This window comes from Dama dama, chromosome 20 (assembly GCF_033118175.1).
Source record: "Dama dama isolate Ldn47 chromosome 20, ASM3311817v1, whole genome shotgun sequence".
NCBI classification, from domain to species: Eukaryota; Metazoa; Chordata; class Mammalia; order Artiodactyla; family Cervidae; genus Dama; species Dama dama.
Genome location: NC_083700.1, coordinates 21,347,619 through 21,364,023, shown reverse-complemented (window position 1 = coordinate 21,364,023; position 16,405 = coordinate 21,347,619). Strand labels below are relative to the sequence as shown.

General features: G+C 38.9%; 1 protein-coding gene and 1 pseudogene across 4 annotated transcripts in view; both read left to right on the top strand.

Moving 5' to 3' along the window:
• The window catches only part of RPRD2 (regulation of nuclear pre-mRNA domain containing 2), an 89,764-nt gene that overhangs the window by 29,441 nt on the left and 43,918 nt on the right, over positions 1 to 16,405 (top strand). For all 4 annotated transcript variants that reach the window (XM_061120902.1, XM_061120901.1, XM_061120904.1 and 1 more), the window contains exon 2: positions 13,436 to 13,565. In XM_061120902.1, the coding sequence (XP_060976885.1) occupies positions 13,436 to 13,565 (130 nt within the window). The remainder of the gene's footprint in view (positions 1 to 13,435; positions 13,566 to 16,405) is intronic.
• LOC133041120 (protein-L-histidine N-pros-methyltransferase-like) lies at positions 4,280 to 11,278 on the top strand (annotated as a pseudogene).

Sequence of the window (16,405 nt, the reverse complement as noted above, 5' to 3'; positions counted from 1 at the left end):
AGTTACTTTCAAAAAATCATAACTATTCAAGATTCAATCTATATTATAGTTACTTTTCTGTGATGGGCAGTGCTGTTATGGATACTTTTGGATCTATACCTGGGCCACATGTGCGAGAGAATTGCCAGATTGAAGGGATTTGACTTTGCAAATGTATATTGTGAGTTTGTTTCCCACTTAAAATGTCATTAAAAGTACTTTGAGATGATTGATGAAATTAACAAATCTTTAGCCAGACTAAGGGAAAATAGAAAAGATGCAAATAACTATACCTGAAATGGAAAAGGAACAACAGTACAGATCCTGCAGACATTGAATTTACAGAAATTTTATAGTTAGGTTTTACATTTCGGTCTGTAATGCATTTTGAGTTAATTTTTGCAAATGGTGTGAGGTATGGGTCAAGTTTTTTTTTTTTTTTTACATGGATGTCAAACTATGCCAGTACTATTTGTTGAAAAGACTGTCCTTTCTTTATTCAATTGCCTATGTACTTTTCTCAAAAATCAATTAACCAGACAAGTCTACTTCTGAAATGTTTGGTCCCATTTATCTGTGTGTCTGTCCTTTTGCTAAAGCTCACTGCCCTGATTATTATATCTTATTTTGAAATCAGGTAATGTGAATCCTCCAGCAAAATTTTCAAAGTTATTTTAGCTATTCTAGGTCTTTTGTCTTTTCATTTAAATTTTAGAATTGGTTTGTTTTTTTCCAAAAATCATGGTGAGATTTTGATTAGGATTATGTTGAATCTATACATTAAATGGGAAGAGAATTGACATCTTAATATTGAGTCTTCTGACCCATAAATATGGTGTCTCTCTCCACTTATTTAGGTCTTATTTGATTTCTTTCATCCATGTATTGTATTTTTTTCTGCATACAGATCATATTTTGCTAGATTCTGTCTTTCATGTTCTTGTAAATGATACTACTAAAAAAAATTTTTTCCCTACCTATTGCATATCCTACAACTCTACCAAAACCCACTCACTAGTTCTAGTACCTATTTTGTGAACAAATCTTGTTGTTTGCAACAGGAGACAGTTTAATTTCTTCCTTTCCAGTTTATATGCCTTTTATTCCTTTCTCTTGTCTTACTGCTCTGGCTGGAACATCTAGTTGTAGAGGAAGGGTGAAAGTAAACATCCTGCAGTTTTCAGTCTTTTCACCTTTATGTATGAGAAAGTCTTGGTGACCTTGGGGTAGGCAGAGATTTCTTAGACAGGACGCAAACAACACAGGCCATTTAAAATTTTTTTTGTAAGCTAGACTTCCATCAAAATTATTAAACTTTGCTATTTAAAAGATATTATTAAGAGATATTTGTAGTGACTTTATTCATAATTACTGAAAGTGAAAGAGTTGGCTTAAAACTCAACATTCAGAAAACTAAGATCATGGTATCCAGTCCTATCACTTCATGGCAAATAGATGGGGAAACAATGGAAACAGTGACAGACTTTTTTGGGGGGGCTCCAAAATCACTGCAGATGGTGACTGCAACAATGAAATTTAAAAGTACGCTTGCTCCTTGGAAGAAAAGTTATGACCAACCTAGACAGCATATTAAAAGCAGAGACATTACTTTGCTAACAAAAGTCTGTCTACTGAAGCTACGGTTTTTCCAGAAGTCATATATGGATGTGAGAGTTGGACTATAAACAAAGCTGAGCACCGAAGAATTGATGCTTTTGAACTGTGGTGTTGGAGAAGACTCTTGAGAGTCCTTTGGACTGCACGGAGATCCAACCTAAAGGTTCCTTTAATCCATCCTAAAGGAAATCAGTCCTGAATATTCATTGGAAGGACTGATGCTGAAGCTGAAACTCCAATACTTTGGTCACCTGTTGCAAGGAACTGACTCATTGGAAAAGACCCTGATGCTGGGAAAGATTGAAGGCGGGAGAAGAAGGGGACAGTAGAGGATGAGGTGGTTGGATGGCATCACTGACTCATGGACATGAGTTTGAGTAAGCTCCAGAAGTTGGTGATGGTCAGGGAAGCCTGATGTGCTGCAGTCCATGGGGTCTCAAAGAGTTGGACATGACTGAGCAACTGAACTGAACTGAAGCCCCTATTAATTTTAGAATATTTCCAATCTTTTGTTGAAAATAGTGCTGCAAAGAGTATCTTTGTACCTAGGGACAAGCATACTGGTGGAATTCATTCCCAGGAGTCTGGAGAATGCATTGAAACTAGAGATACAGATGAGTGATTAAGAAGTTTATTGTTGTAATAATGAGAAACTGAAGTAGGGTAGAGGCAAAAGAAATGGGTATTTTGCCAAAAGTTTTACTTTTCATTTCAGGTTCTAAGAATTCGTTAACAAATAGTTGCAACTTTTAATAGAAGATCATGTAATTTCAATAGTCATTAGAAAAAAAAATAGAAGTAACAGCATGTATGTGTTAACTTGTTCAGTCGTGTCTGACTCTTTACAACCCTTTGGACAGTAGCCTACCAGGCTCCTCAGTCCACGGGGTTCTCCAGGCAAGAATACTGGAGTGGGTTGCCATGCATTCCTTCAGGTGATCTTCCCAATCCAGGGATTGAACCTGTGTCTCTTATGTCTCCTATATTGGCAGGCAAGTTCTTTACCAGAAGTGCCACCTGGATAAACATCACCAAATTGAGCCGACCTACATCCATATTTGAACAGTGCTGGGAAGTCCCACATTAACAGCAGTTTGGAGTCTCAATTGGGAAAGGATCTGGGGGCTCCTGTTTATAATCCCAGGCCACAAACCGGTATCATCATCAGGGCTGGCCAGGCCCTCAGCGCCTTACGACCCTCAGGCCTTAAGAGGTTCCAAGACCCACTCTTTTTCTTACCTAAAATGCCACTTGACTAGCTGGTAACAATTGGTGTGCCAGTAGGCAGGCTTGTAGTCCATGCAGGGTTCAGGCAAAGTCAGAAGTTGGTGAGAGGCCTGTTCCCCTACTTCTGAAGCCTGAACAAGATACCTCCATTTTAGTTTCCCTCACAGTGAGGAGGGAAAAAATGAATTAGAAGTTATGTACTTCATCAATTCAAAGATGTGTATTCTTTTCACATTTTAACATGTTTGAAATCAGTGTTTATTTTACAGTTGATGGCTTCGTTCAGCTAACTGGAAGTACTTTGCAAATTTCTTCAGTAGTAGTATATAAAATGTGCATGTTATAAACAATCTTATCCTAAATTCAGGAATATGCAGTAATAAGAAAGGATTAACAGGAAGGACTTAAATTTAGAAAATAAGGGGAAGCATCAGGCAAGGTTGATATACCTTTTTTGTTTACTTTCAGTATGTAAACCATTTTTCTATTTTCTGTATGGTTTTCATATTTGATTTAATGATTGTCAGCTCTACTATTAGTGGATATTTAGATTCTAATTTTCTTTTGCTCTTTACAGATCATTAATGACACTGAATAGTTTTCTGTTTAGAGTTAGGGAATGTTTGAAGTTAGTTAGTGTGTATATAATGATATTTAACAAATGTTCTGAGTGGCAAATTATTCAAAGAATTTCTGAGTTGATACTTTACAACTGTTAAGAGACCAGTTTGAATTTTTTAGCTTAGATGTGGTTCTTTCAGTGTACAGTGAAGTAAGTCATTTACTCGGGACTTGGGTTCTAAAATCAATACCTAAGAAAAAAGATTCTTAAAATTGTGCACTAATTACAGTACCTAATGGTATCTAGTTCTTGTCTACCCTGTATAGTTACTCGGAGGCCAGCTACTTTATGGGGTTATTAACCAAACTGAAAAGACTACAGTAATCATTTTTTATTCCTTTTCTTTGTATTTTCCTTTCTTTTTTTCTTATTTACTTTTCCAAGAAATGGTTACTGAAAACCTACTCTGTTAGGCATGGTCTTAGGGGCTGAGAATTCAACACTAAACAAAACCGACAAAAGCCCTTACCCTCACAGTGCAAGACAGGTAAAAAATAAATTAAGTAAATTATAGTATATTGCGAGGGGGGAGGGTAACATGGAAGGACAGTAGTATTGGTGGTTTGATGTTGCTGTTTTCCTGGTCAGGGAAATACAGAAAGCCACTGAGAAAGTGACCTTTGGGTGAAGATTTAAAAACAGTGAGAGCATAAACTATGAGATTATCTGGGAAAAGAATAATCTGCCAAGCAGAGGGAGCAGGGAGCTCAAAGGACCCTGAAGTGGGATACCAAGTAGGAGTATGCCAGGCGTGTTGTAGGTTTTGCAGCTGCAAGGTGGCGAGAATAGCTGGAAAGGAGCGAATGGCTACCAGGACTAGGGATTGGAGAGAGAATGCACGGTCAGAGTGTTCAGGACCTACAGGCCGCGGTGGGGACTTGGATCTCCACCCTGAGTGAGGACGGAACCATTGTGGGAGCAATGTAAGCAGCAGAGTGATAGGTCAGGTTTATACTCTGAAAGGATCTAGACTGAAGTGAGGCAAAGGTAGAAGCAGGGAGACCAGCTAAGAGGCTCATATAGTAATTCAAGCAAAAGATTATTATAACTTAGACTAGGAGGCAATAGTAAGTAGTAGTTGAAGTCTGTTTTTTTTAATTGTTATTTTTAAATAATTTCAAATTAAAGTTGCAGTATACTACAAAGATCTCTTGTGTGCCTCTCACCTGATCCCCCAGTAATTAATGTTTTACCCTATTTACTTTAATCTCTTACTGCTCTTTTATACACACAGGTACACATACACACACTTCAGAACTGTTTGAAAGTATGTTGCAGACAGACACCCTAGTTAATACTTCAGTGTCCATGCTGCTGCTGCTAAGTTGCTTCAGTCATGTCTGACTCTTTGTGACCCCATGGACTATAGCCCGCTAGGTTCCCTTGTCCATGGGATTCAGGTAAGAATACTGGAGTGGATTGCCATTTCCTCCTCCAAGGGATCTTCCTGACCGAGGAATTGAACCCAAGTCTCTTTAAGTCTCCTGCACTGGCAGGGAGGTTCTTTACCACTAGTGCCACCTGGGAAGCAATGTCCATAAAAACAGCTATTCTCCATACATAGTTGTATTAATAAGCTTGGGCTGCTATAAAAAAATACCACAAACTGTTTGCCTTAAACGGCAGAAATTTTTCTCACAGTTCTGGAGGATGGAAAGGCTAGGTCAAGGTCTGACAGGGTTCAGTTTCTGGTAAAAGGTGTCTTCCTGGCTTGTAGATGGCCACCTTTTACTGTGTCTTCATGTGGTGGAGGAAGGTTTGGGAGGAAGGAGAGGTCTCCAAGGTCTATTATAAGAACACTCATGTCTTCTTATCAAGGCCCCTTTTGTCCTCATTTAACCTTAGTTACCTCCGTATAGACCTTATCTCCAGACACAGTCACATTGGGGGTTCAGTTTAGTCACGTCTGGCTCTTTGGGACGCCATGGACTGCAGCACGCCAGGCCTCCCTGTCCATCACCAACTCCCAGAGTTTACTGAAACTCATGTCCATTGAGTCGGTGATGCCATCCAACCATCTCACCCTCTGTTTTCCCCTTCTCCTCCCACCTTCAATCTTTCCCAGCATGAGGGTCTTTTCAAATGAGTCAGTTCTTCGCATCAGGTGGCCAAAGTTTTGGAGTTTCAGCTTCAACATCAGTCCTTCAGGACTGATTTCCTTTAGGATGGACTGGTTGGATCTTCTTGCAGTCCAGGGGACTCTCAAGAGTCTTCTCCAGCACCACAGTTCAAAAGCATCAAGTCTTCAGCGCTGGGCTTTCTTTATAGCCCAACTCTCACATCCATACATGACTACTGGAAAAACCATAGACTTGACCAGACAGACCTTTGTTAGCAAAGTAATGTCTCTGCTTTTTAATATGCTTTCTAGGTTGGTCATAACTTTTCTTCCAAGGAGTAAAGCGTCTTTTAATTTTACGGCTGCAGTCACCATCTGCAGTGATTTTGGAGCCCCCAAAATTAAAGTCTGTCACTGTTTTCCACTGTTTCCCCATCTACTTGCCATGAAGTGATGGGACCAGATGCCATGATCTTGGTTTTCTGAACGGTGGGCTTTAAGCCAACCTTTTCACTCTCTTCTTTCACTTTGATCAAGAGGCTCTTTAGTTCTTTGCTTTCTGCCATAAGGGTGGTGTCATCTGCATATCTGAGGTTATTGATACTTCTCCCTGCAATCTTGATTCCAGCTTGTGCTTCATCCAGCCCAGGGTTTCTCATGATGTACTCTGCATATAAGTTAAATGAGCAGGGCGACAATATACAGCCTTGACATACTCCTTTCCCTGTTTGGAACCAGTCTGTTGTTCCATGTCCAGTTCTAACTTGCTTCCTGACCTGCATACAGATTTCTCAAGAGGTAGGTCAGGTGGTCTGGTATTCCCATCTCTTTCAGAATTTTCCAGTTTGTTGTGATCCACACAGTCTAAGGCTTTGGCATAGTCATTAAAGCAGAAATAGATGATTTTATGGAACTCTCTTGCTTTTTCGATAATCCAGCAGATGTTGACAATTTGATCTCTGATTCCTCTGCCTTTTCTAAAACCAGCTTGAACATCTGGAAGTTCACGCTTCACGTACTGTTGAACATTGGGGGTTAGGGACTTCAACATACGAATTTCGGGAAGACACATGAATTTTGGGAAGACACAATTCACTACATTGCAACAGTTGCTGCGTAACATCTGTACAACCACCAAAATCAGGAAATGAACATTGACACAGTACTATCGTGGAATCCACAGTCCCTAGCTGGATTTTGCCAGTTATCTCAGAAATGGTCTTTAAAGGTCCAGGGCCATTTGTTAGAATTAATTGTCATGTCTCTTTACTTTTCTTCAGTCTGAAACAGTTCTTTGGTCTTTCCTTATCTTTCATGTCTCTTTAATTTTTTAAGACTATAGATCAGTAACTTGTAAAATAACCGTAAATTTGTATTTGTCTGATTATTTTAAAAATTAGACTCAGGTTATTCAGTTTTGGGTAGAAATATCACAGAAGTGATGCTGTGTTCTTAGAGCATTATGCCTATTTGGAGGAACATAATGTTAATCGTCAGTTTTGTGGGCAAGAAGTTTGAGACTTTACAAGTAATCCTATTCTGCTTTAAACTGTCTCTCACCAGGTTTAACATCCATTCATGATTGTTGCTTGAGTCAGTTTTTGGTGTGATGTTTGCCAGACGTTGGTTTTTAATTCCTTCATTCCTTACACATATATAGGTTGGCATTTGATTATAAGGCAGGGCTTTCCCCCTTCCTTGGTGGCTCAGAGGGTAAAGCATCTGCCTGTAATGTGGGAGACCTGAGTTGGATCCCTGGGTTGGGAAGATCCCCTGGAGAAGGAAATGGAAACCCACTCCAGTATTCTTGCCTAGAGAATCCCATGGATGGAGGAGCCTGGTAGGCTACAGTCCACGGGGTCACAAAGAGTCGGACTCGACTGAGCGACTTCACTTTCACTTTCACTTTTCTGCCTTCTGGTGTATTTCTTTAATTACTTTCATCAGTATGTGTTCAAGGATTGCTACTTTATTCAGTTGGTTATAGTCTTTTACTAGTATTTATTTTGACACAGTTTATCCATTCAATAGATTTGGCCAGTGGGAACCTCTTGAAGGTAGTGCCTGTATTCTTTTGACATCACTCTACTTTACTAGTATAAGATGTTCTGAGCTCTTGTAGTGATACTTTCTTTCCTGACCTGGAATCAGCCATTTCTCCTGGTTCCTCTAAGAAACAAAGATCTTGGTATTAGGTGCCTGGGATATTATTACTTCTAGGCCTTTTCAATGGAGAGATTTAAGAAATAGTTATATGTAGACACATACATTTTTTCACTGTATGTTTTCTGTGTATAACTATGAATTCATACCAAGACTTCCAATTAAATTCCAGCACCACAGGGTTTATTTCTAACCTTCCTTCCCACATTTGTAGCTTCCCCTAAATCTGTATATATTTCAAAAAGTAGCATTAATGAGATATGTATTTTGAGTTTGGATATGGAATGTGAAAGAGAGGAGTCAAAGATGACTTGATTTTTGGCTGAGAAAAGCCACCACAGAAGAAATACCATTTACAGAGATGAAGAAGACTGTAGGAGAGGAGAGAATTCAGAAGAAGAAATCACAACATTGCATGTTGAGTCTGAGCTGTGTATTAAACATCCAAGGGAGAATTGGGTAAGCATTTGGGTATCTGAGTCTGAAGTTCAAAGAACAGGTCCAGGCTGAGATACAAATTAGTTCAAGACAATCAGGTAAACTTTTTGGACAGAAATTATTATATCTCCTTAATCAGTTATGAAAGGATCAGAAATGTATCATATTAATGGAATATTAGAATACAGGCAGGTAAAAGGGAAAAAAATAAAGATCTGTACTTATAAAACTTAATTCCATGTTCTTTCTGATCTCTTTCATTGATTTTTTCCTAACACGAGATCATTCTGTAATTACTGTTTCCCCCCCCCCCCCCGCCACCCAGTTGATGATTTCTTTATTTCCATTTCCTTAAATTTTCATTTTCTCTAGTCCCAGACCACATTCAGGTTTCTTCAGTTGATCCAGAAATGTGATTTACAGCTGACGTCCAAACCTGTATCCATTTCAGTTACACAGATTAGTTATGTTCGACTACTCTATACCTTGAGTCTCTTAATCTCTCCAGTAGTAATTGAGGGTGGGAATTCCCTGGTTAGAACTTTCTATTTTCATTGCAAAGGGCCTCAGTTCAGTCCCTGATCTTGGGGAACTAGATCAGGCCATGGGGCCTGCTCAGGCCCACAGGCCATGGGGCCTGTTCAAAAAGAAAAAAAAAAAACAAAAAACACTTTGGGATGATTCGTTCTGGGGAAAAGTAGAGATGAGGGAGAGAGGGGTCAGAATCTGACATGAATTAAATTTAAAATTTGGGGCTTTTTTCTATGGGTGAGTAGAAAACACTGAAGATTATGTAGGATAGGTTATCATAGAAAAGGAAAATTCTGTGTTAGGTGTTTCTGGGGACTGTGAGTAATGCATTAAAGGTAGAACTTTGAAGGGGAAGATATGAGACTGGAAGAGAAGGTAAAAATCCGGAAAATGAGTGAAAACTAAGGCATTTGACCTAGAGAGCATATTAAAAAGCAGAGACATTATTTTGCCAACAAAGGTCCGTCTAGTCAGCTGTGGTTTTTCCAGTAGTCATGTAATGATGTGAGAGTTGGACTATAAAGAAAGCTGAGCACCAAAGAATTGATGCTTTAAAACAGTGGTGTTGGAGAAGGCTCTTGAGAGTCCCTTGGACTGCAAGGAGATCCAACCTAAAGGTCCCTTTAATCCATCCTAAAGGAAATCAGTCCTGAATATTCATTGGAAGGACTGATGCTGAAGCTGAAAGTCCAATACTTTGGTCACCTGTTGCAAGGAACTGACTCATTGGAAAAGACCCTAATACTGGGAAAGATTGAAGGTGGGAGGGGAAGGGGACGACAGAAGATGAGATGGTTGGATGGCATCACCACCTCGATGGACATGAGTTTGAGTAAGCTCCAGCAATTGGGTGATGGACAGGGAAGCCTGGCATGCTGCAGTCCATGGGATCGAAAAGAGTCAGACACAACTGAGCAACTGAACTGAAGGTGTTTGGACATTTTCTGTTGACCGAGTGCTATTCTAAATGGTTTACATACATTGTTTTATTATTTAATTCTTTTAACAACTCATGAAGTTGTCATTTCTCAAAGGAAAAAAGGTAACATACAGAAGAGTTAGGTAATGTATAAGCCTTAAAGCTGTTAAGTGACAAAGCCAGGAATGGAACAGACTGATTTCAAACCTGAAATCTGAAAACACTATGCCACCGATGAATCAAGAAGAGTGCTCAGGAGAGAACCTTGGGAAGCATCAGCATTAAAGGAGGAGGAGCTGCCTGTAACTATACATGCCTGCCTATGTGTATATGTGGAGGAGTAGCTAGAGACGTCAGAGGAGAACTAAGAGAGCCATTAAGACAGACCAGAAGAGGCTCTATTAGATTATTCTGTGTACCAAAAGTTTGGTGAAAATGATATCTCTCTGTAGAAATAGCATTTAGAAAAAACTCGCCTTGACCCCCTGCCTCGGCCCTGAAGGGGCTGGATGGGCGAGTTGGGCGCGATGGCTTGAGCCTGGGTGGCCGCGTCGGCATCAACTGGAGGGGCGGCGCGTCCTCCTCGCCTGGCGGTGATTGGAGCGAGCGGCCGCGGCCCTGGATGAAGCTGCTCGGGCTGACTGTGCCTAAGGCTGGCGTCCGTGTAGCTGGTGCGAAGGATGTGGACCCTGTGGAACCCGCTGACCCGCTCCCTGTAAGTGAACAACGTGATGAGTGGCTGCGGGCGGAAGGAAGGAGAACCACCAGTGGCATGTGTGCAATGGAAAGAAGTTATGCAAGTCACTCCAGGCTGTCTTTGTTCAGAGTTACCTTGATCAAAGAACACAGATCTTAAACAATAGCATTGAGAAGTAGGGCTGGCTATTTATCCAATTATATCTCTCCTTCACCTGTTTTTAGCCCGTTTATGTCTAGACCGTTTATCAATGGGTTGCTAGGAAGAGGCTCAGTGTTTGTGTTTTCACCAGATCAGTTTCAGAGACTGCTTAATATTAACCTGGACTGGAAAACCCATAGACTTCTTGATTTAGGTGCTGGAGATGGAGAGGTCACAAAAATCATGAGCCCTCATTTTGAAGAAATTTATGCCACTGAGCTGTCTGAAACTATGACATGGCAGCTATAGAAGAAGAAATACAGAGTGCTTGGTATAAATGAATGGCAGAAGACAGGGTTCTAGTATGATGTCATCAGCTACTTGAATTTGCTGGACCGTTGTGATGAGCCTCTGACTTTGTTAAAAAGATATCAGAAGTGTCTTGGAGCCAACCAGAGGCAGGGTCATCCTTTCTTTGGTCTTACCTTTTCATCCCTATATGGATAACGTAGGTGGCAAATGGGATAAACTATTGGAAATTTTGGAAATCAAGGGACAGAATTGGGAAAAACAAGTGAATAGTCTGCCTGAAGTTTTCAGAAAAGCTGGTTTTGTTATTGAAGCTTTCGCCAGACTGCCATACCCATGTGAAGGCGACATGTATAATGACTACTGTGTTCCACATGATGCTGTCTTTGTTCTCAAACCCATGTAAACATGTGGATATTGAGGTCTTCCGAGTCCATCCCAAGAATGTACACTCCAGAAGAGGGTCTGAGTGTTCAGTTATAAGAAAAGAGGACCTTCAGGGACTGCCATTCTAAATATCATGTAGGATTTTTAAAAGCCAAAATCCTAATTATTGCCTTGTAGTGTGTAAAAGGAATGTTTTTTTTTAAAAAAAAACGCAACTCTTCGAGGATTTTATCAACTCTTTACTCAATTATGTAGGTCATAGTCCGATTATGGAAGATATTTTTTATACTTAATTGCAGTAGGGACTCATTCCCAAAGCAATAGTCATGACTTCACAGGGAACTAGTAAATGTGGGTTGTTTGTAATAAAATGAAGACTGGGCAATAAATCTGTCTTTCCAGTTGCAAATACTGGTTATAAAGTATAGCCACTGATCCTCTTTCAGGTTTAGAAATTCTGTCATTATTCAAGAAACTGTTTTTAATCATGCTAATAAGCTTTTTTTGGAGGTGGGAAAAAAAGCTCGCCTTTGGGTTTAGTAAGTTGGAATTTATTGGTAACCTTAGTAACTGCCGTTTGAGTGGCGTGATGGCAGCTTAAATGAGATAGCATATTTTATTATATAAAGCTCCTCATATAGTGGATTACATATTTTTTAAGTACAGAAAAAAGGTAGCTCCTATAATTATGGAATTACTAGAAATGAAAGTGGAGACAGTGACTATATAATACTCTTTCAGATCTCTAAATCTGAAAGATCTTAACCGACTCAGGTAAGTTGATTTGGATTGGTTTAAATATGGGTACATTTTTTTTTTTTTTGGTCGGAGCCCCATGGCATGTGGACTTGTAGTTCCCTGACCAGGGATCAAACCTGTGCCCCCTATGTTGAAAATGTATACTCCCAGCCACTGGACCACCAGGGAAATCCCCATGGATACATTTTTTGAGAGAACATAAGTTCCATCTAATGATTTCTGCTTCTCTTGTGAAATAGGATATTAGGCTTATCTCCTAAGAGTGAGAAAGAATGTGGTAAGGGTGCATCACGAAAGTGGAAAAGTTCGAAATAGGTCTAACAGCAAATTAGAGAAGATGCTAATTAAAGACACGTGGAAGGAAGGCCCAGTGAGGAGGAGACTGAATTGTTTCAATACTGTTGGTGTGATTTTTTTTTCAGCAGAACCCAGGGACAGAAATATAGGTGCAATAAAGACATTCAGTCGGATTGATCCAGATTTAGGATTTTGTTGAATATGTGTGATAGGCTATAAACTGTAGGGAGAATGAAAAGCATATGAAAGTTTTAATATGAGTGGTTTAGATAATGGATCAAAAAGACTGTGGAACTGGTAGAAGAATTGAGTACTAGAAGAGACTGTACATGAGTTAAGCGAAAATAAAGAGATGAGACCTTGATGAAATTGAAGGACAGATACAACAAAGTGGGTGGTTGTGGTCAGAAAGGGTGATTTGAAAGTGTAGGAAGAAGTTGTTCTTGGAGGTCACTGAATTTGAGGTTGAAACTAGAAAATGTGATGAATCATCCATGTGGACATTAAGATTGTTCAGGATAATAATGAAACTTGGGTTTGCTTGGCTCAAGGTTCTAGATAGTAAATAAATTAGGCCTTGCCTTGGACCTTTAAAAAAAGATTGACCGAGGTATGTTTATGGGCTCAAATTCCTTATTTCCCAGGACATTCACCTGGTAATGAAAGTGGCAGCAGAGCCTCTCTTCCAGCAGATGGGAAGGTGAAAAGAGTCTGTCTACAATAATAATGGAAAGGAGGTTAAGCAGTTTGTCTAAGGTCACATTCTGGTTGGATTCACACTCCTTCCACTAACCCTGGTGTTTTTGCAACAAATTGAACTACTTCAACTCAATTTTTAATCTTCCCAGATGTTTGGAAGAACAGTTTTGTTTTATTTTAGCTTCTCCAAAGTTAATGTGTTTTTTAGTGCCAAACATAATACAAAGTAAAGTGGAAATCTGCTCAAAGGAACACTTTGAACAGAAACTTAACCTGAAACAGTCAAGGTTTTTAGGCATTGTCGTCGCTCAGTCGTGTCCGACTCTTTGTGACCCCATGGACTGTAGCCTACAAAGCTCCTCTGTCCGTGGGATTTTCCAGGCAAGAGTATTGGAGTGGGTTGCCATTTCCTTCTCCAAGGGATCTTCCCAATCCAGGGATCGCCTGCATTACAGGCAGATGCTTTACCCTCTAAGCCACCAGGGAGCAGTAAATTGATGCATTAGTTCATTTGTCTGTCTGTATTTGGAGTGTTTCACTAAGTATAACTTGACTCATTTGGTTTTATTTATTGTCTTTTCTCATCTCCAGCTGCCTATCCCCACCGTTTGAATCTCTTTTACCTTGCCAATGATGTCATACAGAACTGTAAAAGGAAAAACGCAATCATATTCCGTGAATCATTTGCTGATGTACTTCCTGAAGCAGCTGCTCTAGTGAAGTAAGTAAATTCTGTCTTCTTTGGGATCTAAGCTTAAAAAATTTAGAATTTTAATTTCCCATCCTACCCATTAGTAAGAATTATAAAAGTTGCACATGCTTGAAGATCCAAGGGTATTTTGTCCGTATTGTTCATTATAATTTTTTTGGTAATACGCATATTTTTCTTTTAAAGACTTTTTCTTCCCTTTTTGAAAACTTGTCTGTTATCTATGCTCTGCTTGTTTTCTCCTTATTTGACCAGGAGAATGTATATCCTGGTCATACTCTCTGACTGTACTTCTTTCTGTTTCTTCTCTTTTGTGATTTTTACATATTTCCATTTTTCTTACAGTCTTTCTGAAATCTTGCCCCCTTCATGAAATCTGTGTAATTAGGAAAAATGAAAATATTTACTCCTAACTCCATATTAATTGACTCCATTCTTAGCAAAATTGTATCCAGCATTTTCCAAAGTGCTGGAACACTGGTATTTGATCTTACTTGTCCTGTATTAATAGTGTCTTCCTGTGTTTCATGCATATTTGTAAGTCGTTTGCTTGGTGCAAGAAGCACACACATAGATACACAATTGAAGGATAAACAGTTACGTGGAAAAATGAAAATAGCCAGATACTTCCTCAAATTATATACTTGTTATGATTGTATAAATATATGAATATTCTGTTTTATTGATCCATTTCTTAGTATTAACCCAGCCACAACAGAATGATCCTTGTCCCTTCCACTGGATTGTAAACTTGAGATGGTCCACTTTGGTATCACGAAAGATTAAGATGTGGTCTTACTTTGAGGTACTAAGTAATAAAGATTTATACACATGTCAGAAGAACATAAAGTAATAACAGTAATAGCACCTACATTTATTGAACATTCATAATTGACCAGATACTTACACATAGTGCTTTGTGTACTTCAGGTTGTTTAATCCTGAGAACAACATTTAAAGTGGCTACTACTATTGTCCCCATTTTAAGGAGAAGGAAACTGACTTAGAAAGATTACATAGCTTGCCTAAGCTCTCACAGCTGTGGGGGGGCGGAGAGGGGGTAGTGGTATTTGGCAGAATTCCTACCCAAGCCTGTCTAGACCCCAGAGCTTACGTTCTGTGCTGCCTCCTTACGTATATAAATTCAGTATAATTTTGAGTAAGAAAAGCAGTGTGCTAAATGATCTCCACTTACGGTTTCTGCTCTAAACATCATTGTAGTCTGGAAAACTTAACCTGGTGTTTCTTAGACTTAGGTTTGATGACCTAGTTCATGGATTGCTATAGGGTTGCCAGCTTTTGTTTTACCATGTAAAGATATTTTTAAGAACAACTACTTTGTGTTACTATTTTACAGAAAAATGTAGGAATGGGATAATCTCAGAATAAAGTACAGTCCTTTAAAATAAAATTTTAAGCTCCAAAAATGTTTTCAACTCAATGGAGGTTATCTTCAGAAACCTGTAATAAAATCACTTAATGGTGAAACACTAAAAGCATTTCAGGACAGTGATGCCCTTTTTCATCATTACTGTTCACCATTGTGTTGATATTCCTTTTATTTCTAAATAAGTAAGAAGAATGCATTTAGAAGAGAGAGAATTGTCATTATTGGCAGGTAATATGATTACCTATATCAGGAGTGGGCAACCTTTTTCTATAAAAGACCAGATAGTATTTTAGTCTTTGCAGGCCATAGGATGTCTATTGCCACTACTCAACTCTACTGTTCTATCATGAAACCTGCCATAGACAATACATAAGCAAATGGTTATGGCTGTGTTCCAGTAAAACTTTATTTACAAAACAGGCAGCAGACCAGATTTGGCCTGAGGTTTGTAGTTTACAGACTCTTGGCCTGCATATAATCAATGAAGAGAGTTCAGTTAAATAGCCAGATTCAAGTTCAACATAGAAAAGCAGTAGATTTCCTATGTATGTTAATAGTAACCAATTAAAAATGTAATTAGGGGATTTATGGGAGGCTTGCTTCTGCCATGAAGCATAAAGGCCGACTTCTCCCTGTAAGTTTGTTGGTAGGCCCAGTGCACCTTTGTGGGCCTCTGCCAGTGTTGAGTAGTCATGGACTAGCAACCAACTGTTTGTTTGTTTGTTTGAATATTTTTGTATTGTAAAAACTAAACATTCCAAGGACAAAACACTTAACATCCTGATAGAGAAATGAGCAAAGAATGGGGACAGGCAGAAGACATATAAATTAAGAAAAGAAAGAATATTCAACTCAACTAGACAAAGAAATAGAACTTTAAATGCAACTTTTCACACTAATCGAAAGAGCAGAGTTCTTTTTACTCATGGAAGCCAGGCATTTCTGTACTGCTGGTGAGAGTATGAATTAGAACCTTTCTTGAAAGTGATTTGGCAGAATTTGTTGAAAGGCTTTAAATGATCTGTCCTCTAGAAATTCTCGAGGGATTGAGAACCTTTAAAATCTCCATCCTCTTTGATCCAGGAATGTCACTAATAGAGATCTACCTTGAAGAAAAAAATCACAAATGCAAAGATTGTCTTCAAAGGATGTACATTGCAGAATTTATTGAAGTTGGAAACAAATGGTTAAATTGTGATTACTTTTTTAATGTAATTAGGAGAAAAGATTCTTTTTGCAACAAAAAGTAATGCCTCCTGTCCCCCAAGTAAAGGAAACCTTACCCAAAAATAACATAAGTATGTAAAGCTTTTACAGAGAAGAATTTTTGAACTTTACTAAAGGATATTAAAGAAAATGTGTGCAAATGAAGTGATAGATATATAATTTTGAAGGGAAAGATCTGGTATTGTTATTCTTTCCCAAAATGTAGACTAAAAATTCATTGTGGTCTCAGTCAGAA